The 21,532-nt window shown below is 38.9% G+C and overlaps 1 protein-coding gene across 2 annotated transcripts in view; it reads right to left on the bottom strand.

The window, feature by feature from the left end:
- Nucleotides 1–2,178: 2,178 nt before the first annotated feature.
- Nucleotides 2,179–21,532, bottom strand: part of dagla (diacylglycerol lipase, alpha) — a 44,405-nt gene continuing 25,051 nt past the window's right edge. The window contains exons 7-21 of one of the 2 annotated variants that reach the window (XM_016452243.1): nucleotides 21,253–21,340; nucleotides 21,027–21,161; nucleotides 20,851–20,928; nucleotides 20,650–20,774; nucleotides 19,087–19,240; nucleotides 18,795–18,878; nucleotides 17,818–17,895; nucleotides 17,660–17,740; nucleotides 16,713–16,855; nucleotides 15,427–15,495; nucleotides 15,271–15,343; nucleotides 10,616–10,824; nucleotides 9,146–9,272; nucleotides 4,858–5,021; nucleotides 2,179–4,426 (exon numbers count right to left, since the gene is read on the bottom strand). In XM_016452243.1, coding sequence (XP_016307729.1) covers nucleotides 3,355–4,426; nucleotides 4,858–5,021; nucleotides 9,146–9,272; nucleotides 10,616–10,824; nucleotides 15,271–15,343; nucleotides 15,427–15,495; nucleotides 16,713–16,855; nucleotides 17,660–17,740; nucleotides 17,818–17,895; nucleotides 18,795–18,878; nucleotides 19,087–19,240; nucleotides 20,650–20,774; nucleotides 20,851–20,928; nucleotides 21,027–21,161; nucleotides 21,253–21,340 — 2,680 coding nt within the window. In that variant the 3' untranslated portion in view covers nucleotides 2,179–3,354. Of the gene's footprint in view, nucleotides 4,427–4,857; nucleotides 5,022–6,909; nucleotides 7,801–9,145; nucleotides 9,273–10,615; nucleotides 10,825–15,270; nucleotides 15,344–15,426; nucleotides 15,496–16,712; nucleotides 16,856–17,659; nucleotides 17,741–17,817; nucleotides 17,896–18,794; nucleotides 18,879–19,086; nucleotides 19,241–20,649; nucleotides 20,775–20,850; nucleotides 20,929–21,026; nucleotides 21,162–21,252; nucleotides 21,341–21,532 lie in introns of those variants that run through there. The other variant, XM_016452242.1, reaches the window with a different exon arrangement.

The raw sequence follows: 21,532 nt of genomic DNA, 5'->3' as shown, positions 1-21,532 counted from the left end.
ACATTTATTGTGTCGAAATTCAAATTAAACATAGATGTGAACTGCACTTTTTGTGACACACAACCAGAGACTGTCCTGCATCTTTTTTGGCATTGTGTTCATACAAGAAAACTTTGGCAAGACATTTGCCAGTTCATTGTAAACTTCATACATAATGACTTTGAGCTTTTCTTTAAGGATGTTTTGTTTGGAATTTTCACTTTTGAGAAGCAATATGGAAATGTTTACTTTCTCTGCAACTTAATTATTTTGCTTGCAAAATATTTTATCCACAAATGCAAGGTTATGAAAGTTACCCCTAACTTCTCTTACTTTCAAGAAGATATTAAAATGTATATTAAATCTTTATCTACCTCCTGTAACAAAAAGGCAACTAAAACTTTGAATGTATGCTCACTTTTTGGTGTTTTTGTATAATTTTTATCTGATAATTATTTTATGCTTTGAGGGAAGAATATGTTTTTTGTTGTGTGATCTGTTTATCTATTTAATTTTTTTCTCATTTACTTATTTATTCATTTTTCTACTCTTTCTCTTTTGATTAGTAATTGCTGTATATTATTTGGTCATCCTTGAACCCCTGGCTCTTTTCCTTGGCATATGCTCTGTCACACTTCTATTTCTGAACGAATGTTTAATAAAAAAAAATTAAATAAAAAAAAGCATCCTCGCATGCTTTGTGTGCGTGAGAAATCTTATTAAATTAACCTGCCACTTCTATTAGCTACATTTAGTCTACATACATGTAAATATCGGGCATTTATTATTTTACAATACCTAAAAACACTATTAGGTTTGAAAGTTTTTTTTTTTATTTCATGATTTTTCGTCATGGTGTAGAAAGGGTCCAGATGACGAGGAATGCTTATGGTCTTTGAAATTAGCTTTTTTTATATAGTTATAATAAATTGAGTATCAATTTGAATATCAACAGATTGTCAAAATAATGAAAACTTTGTTTGATTTTAATTATTAGACAGTCAAGAAGATCAAGACCTCTGAGGTGGGACAGACTAAAATCATTGTAATACAGACATTGTACGCATTTTAAACTAGAAACTCTTGAAAATATTTTCTTAACAAATGGTCAGTGATTTACATTTAAAGAGGAAAATACTCAATCAAATTTTATGAATATTTTTTAGTGTATTTTTCATATTTCTATTTTTTATATTGTCTTTATTTTTCAAGTTTTTTGTAATGAAGAGAAAGTCATCTGGGACAATGTGCTAATGGCCCATAAAATTCTTTTTTTTTTTAATAATTAAAATGAATTGAATATTGTAATGCCATTATAGTAAACTTTAAGTTAATAAAACATTCAAGCACAATCCCCCAAAGACAGTTTAATAAACAGAGTCAAGAGAAACAAAGTCAGTCAGAGATCCAGATGTTTTATTCTATTACAGGCAGGGCAGTGTAAGTGTGTGCATTTAAATACATTCTCATTCTTCAAAGTTGAAAGACTGGCAGGGTAGTGACAAACATGAAAAGAGTTTTCTTTTCTTTTTTTAAAGAATGAATGTTCAATCGTTATATATTTTCTGAAGTCAGCATATGGCCACAGGATCAGATTTTCATTCCCAAATAGTCATCATTTTTCTCTATTTATAATTTAAACTGTAGATATATCAATATAGCTATACATTTGAGATAGTTATCACTATGGTACATGATAGAGATTTTTTTATTGATAAGTCCCATTGATTTTATATCTATTTTTTTAACACAACAACTGGAAACGACAGTATTTACACTCACGTGAAAAGGCAGTGCTATACACAACTTTTTGTGAAAAAGTACAGCAGTCACAGAGTTATTTAGTAAAGCAGCAATAAAAGAACAGGAAAATAAGTACTTTCTTTGGGTATATATGCCAAACTTTTGATCATTTATATTAAATCTACATTACAAAAAAGAAGTGGTAAGTTTGGTTTTGTCACATGCAGAACCTATAACCAATTATTAACAAATTATTACATGCAATCAAAGCATGATAGCATTGGAATTGTGATATAAAACAATCGACAGCATACAAAATAAAATACTTGACGCATTTGTGACCCGCGAAGCTCTGTGGTGACAAACCGCTGTACTTTTTCACACATCCACCCAAAAACTCAAACACTTCATCCTGAAACGATATAAAAAAAGCAAGTCGAAGTTATTAAAATATTTCGCCGTTGAGATAAACCACTATTTATTGTATTATAGCAACAACAGTAGAAATGATTTTTAAAAAAGCAGATGAGAAGAAATCTCTCTATGCTTATTTTGCTACTGATTGCACACCATACCGAAGGAGACTTTTCTCGAAGGAAGCGTCTCGTGCTGCGTAAAAGACATCGCAGATTCAGGCGAGCCATTTAAAGGGCGCATTTTGTGACTGGTGCACATCTCACCGTTCAACAACTCTTCCTGATGTCGTTTGCATTCACGGGCAGTGGTTCATAAAAATAAATAACAATAACAGTAAATCATTATATATTAATTTCACAGAGTTCAAACATTTGACTTGTATGAAGTTGGCAATCGGTGAAAAAAGAAACGATATAAAACCTACATGCGTAAATTCAAGTGGATTTATGTAAATAAGAGATGACAAAAGTTCGCAAAATGAAACGTTTTACACGAGCATACAGCATTTTCTCATGCACATCGAGAACTCATAGATGTCCACCAACCGTCAGTGCCACCAATTACACATACTCAGCAGGATTCCACACAATCATCGATTAAAAAATGAAAAAGTACAATCCAAAAAAATGAACAATTTATTATCCTTCGCCTGAGACGTCTTTGTCCCATTCTTCATTCTTCAAGGTCCTGAGGAAATGTACCCCACTGCTTGTTGTGTGCGCCCCTCCCCGTAACTCAATTAAGATAGTTAGTCTTCCCTTTTTCCTATCCCAGCCTTTCCCTTATATGAAACTGCCAACCTTTTTGATAGCTTGGTGTTCTGTAGTGTCAATGTAAACATAACCGTAACATTAGATTCAATGTGAACATAGGGTCATTTGTGCAAGCTTCTCGATATGCTAGCAACGTCTTTAGTGTTCGAAGGAGCCTCTCAGCCCCTCATGTGTTGCAAGCAGCGATTAGGACATTTCATAATAGTGATGCACAAGACACAATGCATTTAGACATGTCTTAAAATAGTACAAAATGAGGTCTTCTGTTCTTGATGAATCCTTAATGGTCCAGAAGTCTGGAAGTCTTGGACTGGCTGCGTTGCTACGCATGCACGTTTCTACAATCGGTTCAGAAGGAGCAAAGAAGAGTGTTGGGAAAGGAGACCATAGGGTAAAATAAATAGATGGAAAAGGAGAGCAGTGCGCTGTGGAAAGTGGGCAACTACACCATAGATGACAACGCAGTTTCCTTGGGGTTGGGACTAGCAGCGGAAGTTCGTAGCGTAGACGTATGGTTGGCGGGTAGCACTCCATCAGCAGGAGAGAAATCGTTGAGTTCTCCAGAGGATGAGAGCGGGAAGGATGGAGAAAGCGAGATGCCGGAGGAAGGGTCGGCCGAGCCGGCAAACGTGCGAGGCGGCTTGGGAACCAAGTTGGGCTCTAGAGTAGCTCTAGCCAGTAGCTGCCTGTCCTTGTCCGTGTCTTTCCCGTGCTGATCTGCATGGCGTCCCTCAGCCTGACTGTACGATCCCCATCCAGACTCGGATTCTGCATCGGAGAGCTCGAGAGGTGGAGAGCTACTGCCGTCGAGCCTAAACAGAGAGTCCAGGTACTGGGCGAACTCTAGGACCGCCTGACTGGGAGTGCCGTTGGACAGTGGCGGAACTGGTGGAAGAGTCTGGGACCGGCCGCTCTCGACCTCTTCCTCTTCCTCTTCAAACACTCCATCCTTGGGCGTTTCTGGCATAGAACTAGTCCGGGATGCTACTGGGCACGATTCTTGACTGTTAGGAACAGCTGATGGCTGGCAAGCCACAGGTGTTCCTGAAGACCGCTGGAACTTCTTGCCCGGGCTGGCCGGCTGATTCACGATAGTTTGTCCAAGCGAGAGCGGAGAGAAGTGCCTGCTGATGCGGGCGTTATTAAAAGGTACTTCCAGTTCTGGAGGAGTAGGGCAGTATGGGCCGGCCTCCCCCAATTCATGGTCCAAGCCATCTGCAGCCAGCAGCTCCGTGCGGGAGCTCAGCGACGGGTTCTCTTCAGGGATGGTGGCATCCAAAGGGAAAGGTAGACTCCCCAGACAGGGCGAGCCTCTCAGGGCGGCAGATGATCGTCGGGAGTCCAAGCTGTAGACGGATTCGGCGTCAGAAAGACTTTCCATGATGGCCAAGGGGGCTTTTCGCTCCCGTAGCTCCACGGCCAATCGCTCACGGGCTCCGGTGAGCACCACGGGCACAGGAGGAGGCGGACACTCCGAGAAGCCATCCAGCGAGATCTCAGAGCGGGCACAGGAACTACAGCAGGACAGGACAGGAAGTGGGCACAGGAGTAGAGTAGCATGTAGAGAAAATAAACAATATATATATATATATATAAAAAAATAAAAATAAACACGTTAAAAAATAGAGCAGAGAACAGGAAAAAGAAGGAAAAATTTAGAAAGAGGGGAAAGAAAGGGCGGATTATGGTTAGGCAACACTAACGTGACTAACGTCTAGGCTGATCTTTTCTACTGAACCAAAGAGGACGAGGGGGGAACTGTATAGTACCATACACTGTACCTCTGCAGTCGGCATGAGTGAGAAGGACAGGCAATAGTGTTAAAATCAAATGATAAGAAATGCTTAAAAACACCTAAGGAAAATCTACATCATTGATCACTCATTGGTATGGTCTGATTGGTCAGTCAGCTTGTTTCAAACACTGATTGGCTCTCGTGACTCACCGGACACTACTGTTTCTGCGGTGATGTGTGGCAGGCGTGGGCTGCGGTGAACTAGAGGCATCGAGGAAAACCGTTTCTGGATTCAGGTCCACTTCTGTAGGACTAACCATTATCTTAGCAGCAGACAGTAAAGCTGTCTTCCCTTTATTATAGTTTTCCAAAACCTGCAGGACAGGAAAAGAGAAACACAAGGCAGATAAAAAAAATATATACATGAATAAGTAAATGAACAGACAGAAACAAGCAGGTCTCACAGCCTACTTGAAATTGTGAAAATTTTTATTTATGTATTATATGATATCAAGACGAAATAAATGCACCTCAAAAAACATTTTTATAAGGAAAAGCGCAATTTTAAGATACACATTTTTATCACATTTGTTGCAATGTTAACTACAGATTATTGAAGCATAAATTTATCTGAACAAAATTATCAAAATAAATAATTTGCAAACATACTAGGAACATTTAATGCTCTTGTCATTCAATAAAAAATCCCTTTATAACAGGTTTTTCACTTTTCATTCATTTTTTTGTAACTGAGCCATCAAGCGTAACACTTTACATAAGAATATTTCATAATTTTAAACACAATTACAGTGACATAAAATGATCTGTATTATGTGCATGATGAACACAAATCCTGCAGGACAATCAACAAGGACAAAGTTGAGTGGAACAACAAAGGTAGAAGTCCAACAGCCACGAGATGATAATGCATATTTCTTTATTAATGTGTGTAAACATGAGTATGTATAGAGTTAGAGACAATAATCAGTAAATTAGAGACAAATATAAGTAAATGGATATAATGAAATGCAATGGAAGAAAGTGTGTAAAACAATGATGTACATGTACCATGCAAAGAAAAAAAAAATACAACCTACACACTACAAACAATAATAAAATAATTGCACAAAACCATTTACTTAAAATTAGAGCAACTGTATACATTTCAGTAAAAAAAAGCATCTCGAATGAACAGTAAAGTGCATGTTAGGTCAAATGATTAGTGAGTAAATATTGATTTTTAATCCAATGGTCCATTTAGCACATTTTCTGCAGAATATGTGAGCTTCAATATTAGAGCAAAAAAAAAAAAAAAAAAAAAAAATCCACATTCCACTATAAAAACACAAGGAGATTTTTATCCTGGTCATACATGTTGGAACAACATTAGGGTGAGTAAATGATGACACAATGTTCACTGTCCCTTTAAATGTACCCTCTGAGGCAGAACTACCACCACCAACAAGCAGGGTAAACAAATGCTGATGCCCACCGCAAGAAGCCCCACAGGCCTAAATCCACCTCCAAGAGTAATACACCAAACATAAAAGACCAGGTGACAAACTCAAGGCACATGTAGAGGGACAGGAGCTGCCATGAAAATCCTGCTGCAAACTGCTAAAGCATAAACCAGAGACCAAAACAGGAAGTTAAGAAGAACTGATAGAGAGACCAGCAACCTGCAGAAAGGAAGAGAAAGACACCACAGATGCCCAAAGCTCGAGCTGATGGATGTTTCTGGCAGCGAGGAACAGAGATTATTAGCTGAAAGGAAGAAAGCACATGCATTTGGTTGTACTGTGCATTGTGTAACATACACTGCCATTAAAAACTTTGGGGTTGGTCAGATTTTTATGTATAAATTGAAACAACTCTATTATGTTGACCAAGGTTGCATTTATTTAATAAAAAATACAGTAAAAGTATTACAATTTAATGCTTTCTATTTGAATATATTTTACATTTAAATTTTTTATTAACATTTTCATTCAGTAATAATTCTAATATGCTAATATGCTTCTCAAGAAATATTTATTTTTATTATCAATGTTGAAAACAGTTGTGCTGCTTAATATTTATGTGGAAACTGATGTTTTTTTCAGGATTCTTTGATGAATATTAAGTTCAAAAATGGCATTTATTAGAAATAGAATTTGTTTAACTTTATAAATGTCTTTACTGTCACTTTTGAACAATTTAATGCATCCTTGTTGAATAAAAGTATTAAGTTCTTTATATATATATATAAACTGACCCCAGACTTTTGATCAGTAGTGTATATCAGAGACTTGAGATATAACACGTGGCACTAAAAGTGGTCTCTTCAGATCGGGCAGTTGAGGAACTCAATCTAGACTGAGGAGAAGTTAAAGGCGTGTTATCAAAGACTGAGGATTTTGTACAACTGTTCTCCGCTGAGAGTTCAGCCGATGTGCTTTTAGACATTAGTCCGGCTGAGGGGATCTCTGAAAAGTCTGGATTTATGCTGGTTTTCAACAGGAACTCTGGGGGAGAAGGGGAATCTGATGTGTTTGGAAATGGAGTGATACTGTGGGAAGTTGTCTTCAGGAATTGAGAGCGGGACTCAGGAACAGATACATCTGTCATTTTGGAAGATATAGAGCCATTAAAGGGGATGGTTGAGTCTTGGACAGATGAGGGCATTTCTAATATTGTAGAGGTTAATGTAATGTTCGACTGGCCAATGTTTTTGGGAGCACATGCAACCGTTGGGGATTCAGACTGAGATGGACATGTTGATGGTTGTTGAAGGGCACAGAAAGTGTCTCCTGGCTTTATATCTAAACTAATGCAAGATGTATCTACAGTAACAGACATTACAGGGGTGAGAGTTTCTGTGATAGTGTTTTGAGGGTTTGACTTGGAAGTTGCTTGAAGACTGACAGTGTTATCAAGTGATAAACCATTCCTGTGAGTGTCTGAACCTCGTGGTTGGACAGAAACCGTGTCACTGGGAGGAGTTCGAGAAGCAGAGCATGTTTCTGGAACCTTAAAACATTCATCTGAACAGAGAGGTGTTAGAGAGGGATCTAGGAGTGCGTTAGGGACAGAAACACATGCTTGGATGCTAGTTCTCTGGCTTCCAACCTGTGCAGCAATCAGTTCTGAAATTAAATATGGGTTTTCCAGCACCTGTGAAGACAAACCAACACATTACCATACAACAGACATATGAACAAAAGAACATACTTTCAGAAGAAAACAAAACAAGACGGTATGACAGCCCAAATTAAGAGCAACTAGATTTGCAGCAGGACAAGTTATGCACCCAAAGTTTAATACTTAGGATTAGGGCTCTGAACAAACCCCTAACCTTAAATATGAGCAATAGTAATAGCAATAAGAAGAAGGAACAGCCATGCCAGAAATGCTTTTATGCTCGTGGAATCCCGATGACGGCAGTTTCAGGGGACAAAAACAAAGACAGACCATTATGTCCAGACAGAATACACATTGTGACTAAGATGTTGACACAGACCTGCAACACATACAGTATACCTGTCCACTGCAGCCCAAAAGCCTTACAAGCAACTGATTCATTGACCCCAAAGCCATTCCGATAACAAAGGCAGATCTGGGCACACCAGAATCCACTGGTACTTACTGTATGTTACATGTTATTTTACAGGGCTGAGCAAGATGCATTAAATTGATCAAAAGTAACAGAATGATTTCTGAAGGATCAAGTGAGACTGGAGTAATGGCTGCTGGAATAAATTACATTTTAAAATATATTATATAACAAATATTTTATAACAATAATAATTTATAAATACTATTTTAATTATTTTGCAATTTTTTATGACTTTGAGATATATAAATGCAATATTTCTTGATAGTATTTCCTCTGAAATGGCTTAAAAGGTGTCATTTTTTCCCAATCAAAGGAACTATGATTCAAAATGTTTAAATACAGCACAAATCTAATTGATAAAAAAGCATTTCTAACCACACAGAGACTTGTTTTTTGAGTGATGATGCAAATGAATCATTGTTTTGATTTTTGAATCAGTTGACTGAAATGGACAGTCTGAACTGAATTAGAGAAATTAATCAAACTTGCCAATTCAAATTTTGTTACTAAAGTTTAATCAGATGCATTATTAAAATATCTTTGTCTTAATGCTCTCATAATCATATAAAAGTCAAGAGCCAAGCAAGGATCCCAAAACTAGACTAATGAGATAACTTCAAAATGCAATGGCATCAAAATCCTCACACAATTTTTATAATGCAAAATCACTGTATTTATTTTGGAAATATTTTATATATTCTCCAGTCCTAGTGGAAAGTTTACTGTTTTATTTAATATTATTATTGCATTTATATATGCTGGATCCAGTGTTACTCAGATTTGCCCAGAATGGCATTTCATCAGCTACCCAATCACTGACTTTGCATTTAGCAAGAGTTAGACAGAAAAGCATGCACAAAAACACACACACACACACACACACACACATACAAAAACACACACCTTGTTGAGGCCATCCATCACCACATGGGGCATGTGTTCATTCAGCATGGCTGGAGAAATGATGACCTCATCAAAGGCATTGTTATCCCCCCACAGAGCGGAGTAAGTGGGCTCTTCCTGACCACAACTAGAGAGAGAGAGATGGTACGAGGAATCTCAGACTTAACGGTAAAACTGTGTAGACTCTAGCGAAACTTTGATTCAGATAAATGCAGGATGTGACACATTCAAAGTTCATTACTGGAAACAAATAGTATTCATTGCTAGAAATAAAAGGTCCCACTCCTCATAGCAGCACCGAATGGAATTACAAAAACTATTTCCAAACATATGGAAGTCCACAGAGGCCATGTGTTATTATTTGTCTATTTTGCATGATTGAAATTATGATTTTAAATAATATTTTTCTTATAAGAGTAATTTTGAGAGAGGAAAAAAAAATCTGTAACTAACAAATATTAAACAATTATTACCTTAGCAACATTTGCATTTTAATAGACCTGTATTTTTTTGTAGACCCCCAACTGCCATCAAAGAAAGTAAAAAATGTATGACAAATAAAGAAATGAACTGTTCAACATTAGATGAGGTTTAATTTTTAAAAAACGTCTTTGTCAATGACAATGCGAATGGAAACGCTGCAAATGGCTGAAGAATTTGCCCAAGAGAAACAGATTTTACAAATATTGATTATACTTACTAGTACTTACATTACTGTTCAAAAGTTTAAGGTCAGTAAGATTTGCTTTCTTTAAATAAATAAATAAATAAATACTTATATTCAGCAAGGCTGCATTAAATTGATCAATAATGAAAGACTTGAACACAATACACACACACAAAAACTTTTTTATCCAAAGAACCATAAAAAGGCATCACTGTTTCCACAAAAATATTAGGCATAACAATTAGTTTCAACAATGATAATAAGAAATATTTCTTGAGCAGCAAATCAGCATATTAGAATGATTTCTGAAGGATCGTGTGACACTGAAGACCGGAGTAATGATGCTGAAAATTCAGCTTTGATCACAGGAATAAAATACATTTTAAAATATATTACAATAGAAAACAGTTATTTTAAATTGTAATAATATTTCACAATATTACTGTTTTTACTGCATTTTTGATCAAATAAATGCAGCCTTGGTGAGCATAAAATACCTCTTTCAAAAACTTACTGAATCCAAACTTTTGAACAATAGTGTACATTTTTAAACTACAACCACGATTTGTCAACTGTCACCCCAATATATTTCATTTTATTCATGTGCCCATTGATATCTTTTCCTACAGCTAAATTAACAAAGAAGCAGGAAATCTAAACAAGCAGAATCTATAAAACTGGCATTTCTCGGAGCCAGACATTTCAATATTGTACTGGGCCACTGGAACGTACCCTACATCTGAAAAGCAGACCCCCATTTTCTTGTTCCATCAATCCATTCAATTTACTTCCTCTCTACTCACCACATCTCAGGCGGGTGGTTGTGCACCACATGAATGACCTGTCCCGGTGGATACAGCGGCGTGGAGGCTGACAGGGCGATGCTCAGGTCACTGGGGTGTAGCCACAGGCGAGAGTTAGAGGGAGTCACGCCCTGAGATACAGGAGCTTCGTCATCCAGGGGTAGCTCTGATTTAGGGATGCACTTCGTACCCCCAGCAATAATCCGCCACTGAAACAAACAGAGAGAAATATACAGGCTCTGTTGCAAAACCTAGTGAGCTGCCTACGCAGGCAGCATTTCAAGCATCATTTCCTGCTGAGAGCAGCTAACCAGCAAAGTAGGCAGTGTGATTATGCACATTAATGAGCAGAAATGCATCACATAGTGGCCAAATTTCTCACAAACTTCCCTGAAACTAATCAGAGGCTGGCAGAAAATATAAGTGAGATATAAGATGCTGTTCATAATGCAAGCAGCGTTAATCTGGCAATGGAGGTGTGTACGCTTTCATTTCTTACATGCATCATCTCAGCTGCACGTCAGCGCAGTGTTGGATTTGATAGAAACAGCAAAGGAAGTTCGCTGAAGCTTTATGGTGAGTCATTTATATAAGCTAAACTGAGTAGGTGACTACTTTCCGGACAGCTGGTCTACTATGAGTTATGTAAGCCCTAATATAAAGTACAGTTCTGTTCAAAAGTTTCTGATAAGTAAGTATTATCTTGAGTAATTTACTCACCCTCAGGCCATCCGTGATGTATATGAGCTTGTTTCTTCATCAGAACAGATTTGGAGAAATTTAGCATTACATCACTTGCTCACCAATGGATCCTCTGCAGTGAATGGGTGCCATCAGAATGAGAGACCAAACAGCTGATAGAAACATCACAATAATCCACAAGCAATCCACAGTCCATTAGTTAATGTCTTGTGAAGTGAAAAGCTGCGTATTTGTAAGAAATAAATTATGAGTCCATAATCCATGATAACGCTTCCTCCAATTAAAAAGTCAAGACCCATTAAAATCCACCGACATGTTTGTTTAGAACTATTTTGGACTGTTTTTGCTTGTAAACCGTGCTTGATCTGTGCATATTTCTCTCCTGATTGAGACGAGACGATTTTTCCACTGGAGAAAGCAACATTATGGATAGAGGACTTGTATTTTAGTGGAAGCAACGGTTTGAAGGTTGAAACGGGTGGTTGTGCACCACATGAATGACCTGTCCCGGTGGATACAGCGGCGTGGAGGCTGACAGGGCGATGCTCAGGTCACTGGGGTGTAGCCACAGGCGAGAGGACTTGTATTTTAGTGGAAGCAACGGTTTGAAGGTTGAAACGTATAGATGGATTTGTTTTTTACAAACATGCAGCATTTCACTTCACAAGATGTTAACTAAAGGACTGGAGTTACCTGTGGATTATTGTGGTTTTAATCAGCTGTGGTTTAAACTCATTCTGACGGCACCCATTCACTGCAGAGGATCCACTGGTAATGTGATGTGACATGTGGCCAAGTAAATACTCGGAATTAGTGCTCTGCATTTACCCATCCAAAGTGCACACACACACAGCAGTGAACACACACAAACCGTGAACACACACCCGGAGCAGTGGGCAGCCATTTATGCTGCGGCGCCCGGGGAGCAGTTGGGGGTTCGGTGCCTTGCTCAAGGGCACCTCAGTTGTGGTATTGAAGGTGGGAGAGAGCGCTGTACATTCACTCCCCCCACCTACAATCCCTGCCGGTACGAGACTCGAACCCACAACCTTTGGGTTATGAGTCCGACTCTCTAACCATTAGGCCACGACTTCCCCAAGGTAAGCAAGTGATGTAAACATTGTACATTTCTCCAAATCTGTTACAATGAAGAAACAAACTCTGGCCTGAGGGTGAGTACATTTTCAGAAATTTTAAGTTTTTGGGTGAACTAGTTAAATATCTTTAAGAAATCTTACTGACCACCAATTTTTGAACATCTTACTGACTCCAAACCTTTGAATGGTAGTGTATTTTTAAACTGCACCCAATTGTTAGGCTCAAAGCCACAACCTTCAGAAAAGAGTTTAATGTTCGAATTACTGAACTAGAAAAGAGATGTAAAAAAGAAAAATCAGTTTGCAGTGCAAAAAAAATCCCACATCTGTGGTTATAATTAGTAACATAACAATTTATCATTTACTTTAATCGCCCATAGGAAAAGGATATGGGGAAAGTGCAATGCGACAGATATAATGAGGGCAGTTAATTACTGGCACAATTCAGTGATAATAAATGCTACTGCGCCATTTCCCACACGCATGGACCCTCTAGAATGCTTAATTCTGTACATATTTGTACAAATGTACATATTTATTTCAATGTACAATCAACTGGTCATTATGGCAAAATAAACCACTTCTTGTCTCTGTCACGATACAGTGTAGAATGAATACGCACGATGATGAAGATGAAGGTTAACAATCTTTAATAATCCACATAAGGAAATTCACAAAAGGAAGGCTGGAAACACACGTATATTCGACGTTCAAGACCCGACAAACACTAACAGAACAGACAGGAACTTAAATACACAGGCAAATGAAGATAATTAACAAGACAAACCTGAACATAATGACATAATCAGACACGAGGGAAAACTAGATCAAGGAACACATGAGGGAAGAAAACAAACTAAAAGTCTATGTGGTGTGACATAGCTCCCCCCTCCCTGAAGGCGTGACCTCGCAGACGAAGTGGTGGCGAAGGGCAGGAATAGAGGCAGGCAGATGACCAGGGCGGCGACGATGGAGGGAGGAGCCCGGGAAGAGACATGAGGGAGCAGGAGCAAGGAGGAGCCAGGTGGGACCCAGACCGCAGCCATGAATTTGGCCCACGGTGAAGCCGACCGACGGGGGTGGAGCCCCAGGTGGAGATGGAGAGCCGACGAGCCAGGGTGACGGCGAGGATCCAGAGAGCCAGGGTGGAGCCGACGGCTCTGGCGACAGAGGAGGAGATCCTGGAGTCCGCGGCCCGGAGCGACTGAGGACCAAGGTGGAGCTGGAGGGAGGGAGGAGCCCAATGGAGCCGGTGGGACGGACCGACGAGGCGTAGCTGGAGGAGTGGAGTCCTGAGGCGATGGCGGGTCGACGACCGACCAAGGCGGAGCCGGAGGGACTGGTGGAGCTGGTGGAAGACCGGGCTATGGTGGAGACGAGGGAGCTTGGAGCCTAGGTGGAGCCACTGGGTCGATGGGCCGAGGCAGAGTCCGGGACTCAGAGGCTGGAGGCGGAGACAAGGGATCCTCCAGCCATGACGCCGATGGAGACCGGCAGACCCGCGGTGAACCCACACCACAAATGGTGGGCTGAGGGTGAGCTGCGGGGCTGACAGGGGAGAGTGGAGGCGGTGGTGAGGACTGGTGAACAGGTGGTGGGAGAGGGAGGCTGGGTGGGAATTTTGGGCAGTCAGGGGCTTCAGGGATGGTGTATGCTGCCCACCCACACACCAAATAGCGACTCCCAGCATCGGGAGCGCTATCAATAGAGGAACGACCTCCGTAGTCAAGACAGGACAGACAGATAGTTCAAGGCAGGCAAACAGTTCATTCACGACCTCCATGGTCGCGATGGGGCAGACAGACTGGTCAGGGCAGATAGACAGTTCGAAAACGGCCTCCTTGGCCGTAACAGGACAGACAGACGATGATGGCAGAGGAGAAGAATTGACATATCACAATATAAATCCAAATTATCTTCTGAGTTCAGTGTTGGCTCACCCTCAGCGGTGGTGCAGTGGGTGGGGCTTTCCTCCGCACCCTCACGCTCCACTGTAACATCCACCGTCGCGTGCAATATAGCCGGCTCTCGCACCTGGTCAGACTTGATTTGAGGCTCTGGCTCCGGGGCGATCCTCAGCTCTTTCGCTCCTTCCGGCAATGGCTCATAGATCGCGTTGGGCACTGGCTCTCCGTCTGCGGTGGGCCCGGGCTGACGCTCTGCGAAGCGGGGTGATAGTTGGCTGAGCTCTGGGTCTGGTTGCGAGACGTCTGCAAGGTGAGACTGGACGTTGACGTTGTAGTTGACATCCGCTTCATCCACTGTGAATGTGGATCCGTTCACCCACAGTGCAAAGCTTATGTAATCCTTTAGGGTCCAACATGGGTCACCCTGGGGCATGACGAAGCGAATGATGTCATCGTCCAGTCCACACCGAAAGCCCTCCATTAGCCAGACGTCATTGCAGCTGGCATGGCGGCAGGTGTTGAGGAACTACTCAACGTAGTTCTCCAGGCTACGGACATTTTGTAAAACACCGTTGCTCCACTCAGTAAACTGTTACCCCTCCATGGGGCCACATTAATGGATGCAACTTCCATAAAAAAATGAAGAAAAATTTACAAAAACAAACGCGGGGAGTCATTGTAGATCATCTCTTACATATTGTGTACAAACACGCCATTGAGTGAGGGGAATAAAGAAAATTCAAAGCAAGGTACGTGAAAAAAAAAAGGAAACATTTATCAAGGTAACGTTTTTTTCCTTTATAGTGTTATTCAGTTTTGCTTCATTAGAATTTTATCACATTGACTGGAATGGAATCAATATAATAGTTACAGTAAACAGTAACAGTTATTTTCAACAAAACTGATGGCGCATCGAGACTCTGGGAATAAGCAAGTTAAAGCAGTTCACCTTTGGTTTATCACTCTTCTGTAGGACTTCAAGTAAGTGGCGACGGAAGCCCTCAAGCTGAGAGAGGCCAATCCTGAACGAACACAACAGCAAAAGATTAGCATCTGTCTGCTCAGACTTATAAATACATCCAAGCACAACTGAACACTCATTTACCTGGGGACCAGATCTTTTCCCAACACGACTGAGGTGACGAACTCTTTCGAGTACTCCATTGCATCCTCACTATGAATTAAACAGAAACCGAAGCTTGTGTTCAAAACATGTTCTTTGATGTCAACATAAAAACAGTGTTCACAATCTGTTCTTCTGCCATAATGTGACAGATTTTTAGAGTGAAATGTGATATTCAACAGTCGATTTGACTTTATATTTAGATTCACAAAGAATATGTAATTAAAAAAAAACTGCAAAGACTTTTTCAAGTGTGGCAGGTAAGAGTTTTCTCATTACCTAATGAATTAAACCAAAAACTTTTAAGTCACTCAAAAAGAAAAGTTTTGAGTGACTCAACTCAAATAATATCCTTCCAAAAGATTAGTGCATCTTGTGGATTTGTGCATCCATGCATGTTTCTTGGTCTAATATTTCCCACAACCAATTGCATTACAAAGAAGGAGATCTGTAGGTTGTGACAAATCTCGAGTGTTTTTCAAATTTAGAAAAACATCAAAGAATGCAACTCTGAAGCTGCCATAATAGTTTTCAAATGTATGAACCTAGAAGTTACACTACCAATAAAAAGTTTGGCAAGTTTAGTAAGATTTTTTTAATGTTTTTGAAAGAAGTCTCTTTTGCTCGCCAAAGTAAAAAATATTGTGAAATATTACTGCAATTTAAAATAACTACTCAGGGAACCATGGTTACATAAGTAACCTGAGACGTTTTCTATTTTAAAGTTCCCCTATTATGCCATTTCGAATATTGCGTGTAATGTAGCTGTATGTGAATGCAAACGATATGCAAAGTTGTAATGCTGAAAGTGCATGATAAATAAAGTTATGAACAGCCTGAACGAGTCGTTAGTAATTAGAATCCCACTTCCGTGAAAAATGCTTTGTTCCTCATATAAATGTATTCATAACTATGGCTCATAATTCATAACTATGGCTTTAGAAGACTATTTTTATGATGCTTTTTTAGAACTTATAAATAACCATTCACTTTCCTTGAGTGAAAACTGAACTTCTAAATTTATGATTCATAGCAGAAAGAAAATAATAGTTTTGGAATGACATCCGGTTGTAACAATAATGACAAAATGTTCATTTTTGCACAAACTAATTCTTTAACACATCAAATCTCTTATCTAATGTCATCATGCTTCAGTGACTGCTAACACGGTTTCTCTCTCTCTCTCTCAGAGGAGATCAGTTCTCAGCTTTCTCTATAAATGTAGCATAAAACGGATCCCAGAGCAACAATAGAGAGGTCACACTGACCTGAGCAGGCCGCCGGGAGGGGAGTAGGAATAGCAGTGCAGCGAAGGATACTGCGGCCGGAGGAGGAAGGACAGGATGGCGGCTGTACCCGCACCCAGAGAGTGACCCACAATCACCAGCCCATAGTGCATCGTCCCTTTACCCTGAGACACACGCAAACACCATGATTTGGATCTTTTAGTGTCACATCATGTCATGCACAATGCAAATTTTGCAAGCAACATGCAAATGTTGTCTGAAGTTTCTGGGCTGAATTTACTACTACTTTAAGCTTCGTCTCGTTACCATACTCATGGCATCTGATTTTAAAATAAAAATTGAGACATTTTTAAAGACCTGCACAAATAAAATGAATACTGTATATTCATACAGAACAAACCAATACGATCTCAAAATAAATCATGAATCTCAGATTCTTTTACTGAAACAGGCATACATTCAGCTTCAAAACAGGGTAACTGCAAGTTTACAGTTTTTTTTTTAAAGTTGCTTTATGTACTTATATAGCAAATACATCCAAATTAGAGGTTGACTGATATTAGATTTTGGTTATTCATTAATAATAGCATTTAAAGGGAGGCAATTAATGCTTCATGTAAGCGTGGCCTAATGGTTACTACTGAAACTACTACTGAAAGCCTGTAGAAAGTGCAACAGTGCTGCATTTTTACTTTGAATGAGCAGTGCTAACATGTATTTAATGATATCATAGCTTTCTGAAGTTTAATAATCACATTTGGCCATATGGTGATTCCTGTTTTGGTCCATGAATGGTGTGTTGCACACATGTAGAGAAAAACTGCAAGGCTTTTGTCAAAGTGACGCTTCATGTAAGTTTTTGAAAATTATTAGAACACTTTTTGCAGTCTGTGGGAAAATAATATAAATAAGCTCTGTGATGTCTAAGTTAATAATCATAACGTGTAGAATCATACGTTTACACTTACCAAATCTCTCCCAAAGGCTTGAGAGAGAATCATTTCTTGCTCTAGTTTCTTCTTTATGTATTCAGCTGAATAAACCATTCCCTAAATAAAAGATTCATGAGAATGAGTTTGCAAAGTTTTTGTGTTCCTATGGGTCAATATGCGTGTTTTTATAGCACCTTGTGTCCGAGCCATGTGCCGTGCTGCTCCTCTACAGGCAAACGCTCAGAATCACCAGTAAGATCCGTTAAAGCGTCCTGAGAATGACAGAGAAAGATAGAAAAAGGGGAACAAATTTATAGAATGGCGATCTACATAAGGGATAAAGTACAGCAAACCAGCCATTAACGCAAAAACAAACTACTGGGTTTATTTTACAATACTGACTGTCTCACTGTACATTAGCCCACCTATTACATGGCTACTTCTCAAATAAATAAATAAATGGACATGAAATATTGATTTGAGTCTAAGTTATTTTATTAGGTGAAATGGAAGAGACCACAGAGTGATATGAGAAACAAGAAACTAGCACAGAATTGTAGGAAATCAATAGCTTAGTATTTGTCAGACTCTGTTCCATGTTTTGTGTGTGTCCTGCTCGCCCCGTGGACCTCCCAGACACCACTGGGCTAACTTGGAGGGAAGGTGTCTTCCGGTGTCTGGGGAGTGTCCGGTCCCTAGCCAGAACCAGTCCGCCGCCGTCCGCGGCTTCCCCAAGTCAGCCGGCAGTTAATGTGGCAAGCCGAAAGGACGGTCTCGTCATCCCCTCCTCCTGTGTGTATAAAAAGTGTTCCCAGTCCCAAGTTCTCGGTCCGCTGTTAAACGTCTTCCTGAGTTCGTCTCCCTTGGTTCCTGAAAATAAAGTCTTGGTAAAGTATTCTCCAGCGTCTCCTCGTTCCTCGTGTGTGTGCATCGTGACAGTACTACAGTCGGATGTATAGTTTAGTGTCATTTTACGACTGATTCCGGACAACTTTATTATAATTTTTTTTGTTCTTAAAATGTGTTAAAGTACATTCTTTTGTCACTGTTCAAGTATTCTGCTTAGAAACAGCTAGTATTTTAATTGGATGAAGATACAATGAAGCCTGACCTCATGAGCTTATGTGTAAAATGAGAAAGAGCTGCTACAGTACACGTGTGGTCGACCCACCTTAGGGGACAACGTCCCTCTGATGCTGATCACGACTTTTTTCTTTGCATGATCCACTGCTACAAAGAAGGGCGTCTCATAAACCTGCAAATCACATCAAAAATATGGACAATAACTTGTATTAATCACAAGTTTCACATTTATCACTTTAGCTACGGCTTCTCAAATTTAACTATTTTAGTCAGGCGATGACTCATTGACGTGAACAGACATTTATCACACAAGACATTACGCCTCTGGATTTTTCAGGATTAAGTCATGGGGGCTGAGGAATTAATTTAAGATGCCATACCGCATCATGGCAGGATGTGTAGACAATTTGGACTTCTTTAAGGTCTCGGTCCAGAAATTGTCGTCGGATGGCAAGAACGTTACAGCCACAGCAGTTGTCCTCCTCAACGGTGATGGACTGAGAGAGACGAGAACCTGAAACTGAAGTGTTACAGCTGACGAGAGAGAGAAAAAAGAGACACAAAAGGGAAAAAAAATAAAGTCATTTGATTTCATTCATATGTCCTATGACAAAATGTATTTTATTATCCATAAGAAAAAAATAAATAAAAAGTAAATAAAATAAAAATGTGATTTCTAATTGACAATAAATCACATTTATTATACATTATACTTTAAATTATATATATATGGGTCAAAGAAGTTAAGATGTCCGCATCAAAAGAAATTACAAAAGTGATTATATGTCCATAGAAAGCACATTAATTGCAAGTAAAGTGTCTACTTTTAAGGTTTCAAATAAGTTTTTGGAGAATAAAATTTTAAAATTTGGTTGACATAATGTTACATTGTCATTCAAACAAAAATTCAAACATCATGCTTATTTTGACTTGTACATATTAAAATATATGAAAGAATAAGGGAGCATATACAATTTTATTGTGTTTTAAATGAGTAAAAATTCTTACTGACAAATGGGCAAAACCTAGGATAGTGGCAAATTAAAAAAATGTAAAATTACAACTAATTAATATTTGGGGTGAAAGTAATTAGTCTTTTAATATGTCATAAATTGATTTTTGTTGTAAATATGCCTGACAAGAATGTTACACTGAAGGACATTTTAGTTGGTGTCTTCTGTAAATCAGGGAAAAATTTATGATATTTATTTTTTGCTCAGAAAAACAAAAACAAAATTGCAATTAAATTAAACAGAAAACTTAAAAAAAATTTTTACACTTATTGTTTTTATGCTTAAACCCTTTTTCATCTTTGACCCATATATATATATATATACACACACACACACACACACATACATATATATATATATATTTAGCATTTAGCGTAACATATATATTTATGTAAAAATGAAACAACATACTTATTCTGACCTGTACTTGTTAAATATTTAAAAGAATAAGTTATCATCCTGTATTTTATTATATTTTAAATTATTAGAAACTTTTTCCTGACAAATGGGCAAAACATAGTGGTTCAAAATATACACACTCTCACACACACACACACACACACACACACACACACACACACATATATATATATATATATATATATATATATATACACATACACACACACACAATTTTTGCATGTTCTAATTGATAATAAATTACATATATATTTTATAATTAAACTCGTGACATATTATTAATTCAAAAATCAAATTAATATTTGAAAAAATGTAAATAAATTGCCGCACACCCCTGGTAGTTAGGACTAGGCTTTAACTTCAGTTTAATTCAGCTTTAAGTTTAATAAAGTGCTAAGTCTACCAAAAACATGATGCCAGGTAACTATACCATTATAAGAGCCTCTCTTATTCGCTCTTATCTCGCTTCCTACCAGCTGTGCGGAATAATCATATAATTTTTTTACGTACGAGCAAGTGCTGACAAGTCTGCAGAGTCCACACGCTGGTTTTCTTAAAAGATATACAGGCCAGCCATACGCTGCCATGGCAAACAGCATGTAGTAACACACCTCCTTATACATGGCCATCTCAGACTGTAAACAGAAGGAGACTATCATAAATAATAAACATACATCAACACAAGCAATATATATTGTATTCTTCAAATACCGAGTTCTTGAGGTCCAAGTATTTAGTGTTGCGAGTTACAGGTATCCCGGACAGAAAGGCTAAAACGTCATTGTTTGCCTGCAAGAGATAGAGAGAGAGAAAAAAAGCATTATTATTTGGACAGTGAGGGATAATTATCCAATCAAAAGTAATGTTACGGAAAAGCTAATGCACACCTGATCCAAGATGGCTGACCTCTTGGCTCGTTGTCTTTGTCGGAGCAGCACCAAGCCAGCGATGATGTCACTCGGCACGATATCCAGATCCCGGAAAAACTCGGCGAACAAGCTGGCCACCTCAGAGTAAGCGTCCTGAGAGAGAACATCTTCTGCTGAGAATGTTGTGTGTGTGTGTGTGAGACGCTCTCACAGTAACTGGCATGTGTGTGTATTTGAGTCTTACAGATTGTGTATCTTTTGTTCGAGTGCAGCACATGAAGAACTTGAGTCTCCTGCTCCAGCTGCTGGCTTGACCTTCTTCTAGCCTGTGTCTGAAAGAGATAAAACCCAGCTGAGCAAATATCATGAGCAGATTTAGGAATTATAGGTCAATAGATGGGTATTACATAGATCGAAACACGTATCTAGAGACTGGAGTGGAAAAATGGGGTATGCAACAAGTAAATGTGTGTGTGTATATATATATATATATATATGTATATATATATATATATATATATATA

This window comes from Sinocyclocheilus anshuiensis, unplaced genomic scaffold (genome assembly GCF_001515605.1).
Source record: "Sinocyclocheilus anshuiensis isolate Anshui unplaced genomic scaffold, SAMN03320099.WGS_v1.1 scaffold579, whole genome shotgun sequence".
In the NCBI taxonomy this organism is placed as follows: domain Eukaryota; kingdom Metazoa; phylum Chordata; class Actinopteri; order Cypriniformes; family Cyprinidae; genus Sinocyclocheilus; species Sinocyclocheilus anshuiensis.
This window is presented reverse-complemented; position numbering and strand designations above follow the sequence as displayed.